We start from the raw sequence: 1,206 nt of genomic DNA, 5'->3' as shown, positions 1-1,206 counted from the left end.
AACTTTTCCAAGCCTTACCTTATGCATGGAGACATAATCATCGATGAAGGAGTCGATCAATGGCAATCAAAAAATGAAATGAACCTAGACTCCCACGATCAGTTAATTATGAAGGAAATAACCAACAAAGAAGGAAATAAGTCAAGTAAATTTGATCCCGCAAATATTAAATATTAATACATTTTTGATGTTATAAACTTACAACTTAAACAACAGTTAGTAGAAATGCAACGACGAAGTTGTGAAAATAGAAACAATTTATTACTTCTAATAGAATGGTTATCGATTAGTAACCCAACTTTAACAGCTAGATTACTCCTACAAAGAAGTGATATTATAGCCAAAAGAGTGAACGATAAATTATTAATAGCTCCTTGTAATGTTAATAAGTCTGAATGGAAGAAAGTCGAATTCCAAGCAGGCATCGTTAGCAAATTCGAAATTGAAAGAATTAATGCAGAATTAGAAATATTAGCTCAAAGACATGAAATTATCAACTTAAATACTGACCTACCAAACCCAGAGTCTTTTTGGACAGAATTAGATCAACAAGGAGAAGAATTAATTGAGCAATTTACAGTACAAATTGGAAAGACTACTGAAATAATAGAAAAGGAACTAGCACATATAACAGCTCATTGGGAACTCATCACTATTGGTGCATTCAGCTCCGTAATTTTAATTATGATAATTGTTGTAGAACTAAAATTTAAGTTAATTAGCTACATTTACCATTTTTTGTGTAACAAAAATTCAAAACATATGGAATCCATTCCTGTGGAAATCCTCCAAATTCCTTTTAATGGACACAGGGATCCAAATTCCTGTAATTGACACATCACCTTATCTTACAATCCAATTATCCATTCACTAAACTCTTCCAACCCTTCCTCTCCGGAATGTCGCGAAAGTCGCGAAAATTAAAAAAATTTTGTATAAGATGGGAATGCTTTCCATGATTCATGATTCATGATTCATTAATTATCTCATCTTAATATCTGTCTAAATTCACATCCCCATGTTTTTTATCCTTGTATAAAGGAAATGCCTTTCTTTTCAATTGCTTACATTAGTTATTCAATTTAACATCTTTGTGTTCATGGTTCTCATCTATCCAATTTACATCTGATAACAATATTCTCACAAATTCCGATGTATGCGAATCAACATCTCTTTAAATGTTTGAATAATTAGAAAACCATACCC

The 1,206-nt window shown here is 31.4% G+C and overlaps 1 protein-coding gene across 1 annotated transcript; it reads left to right on the top strand.

Moving 5' to 3' along the window:
* Positions 1-225: 225 nt before the first annotated feature.
* On the top strand, positions 226-834 carry LOAG_15819 (hypothetical protein; the record flags this gene model as incomplete). The annotated part of the gene is made up of 1 exon (XM_003151307.1): positions 226-834. One exon carries the CDS (start codon positions 226-228, stop codon positions 832-834), a length of 609 nt encoding a protein of 202 aa, XP_003151355.1.
* Between the last annotated feature and the right edge of the window lie 372 nt (positions 835-1,206).

This window comes from Loa loa, assembly GCF_000183805.2.
Source record: "Loa loa unplaced genomic scaffold supercont3.2827, whole genome shotgun sequence".
Taxonomy (NCBI): domain Eukaryota; kingdom Metazoa; phylum Nematoda; class Chromadorea; order Rhabditida; family Onchocercidae; genus Loa; species Loa loa.
The sequence above is the reverse complement of the archived record's forward strand: the minus strand, read 5'-3'. Positions and strand labels throughout refer to the sequence as shown.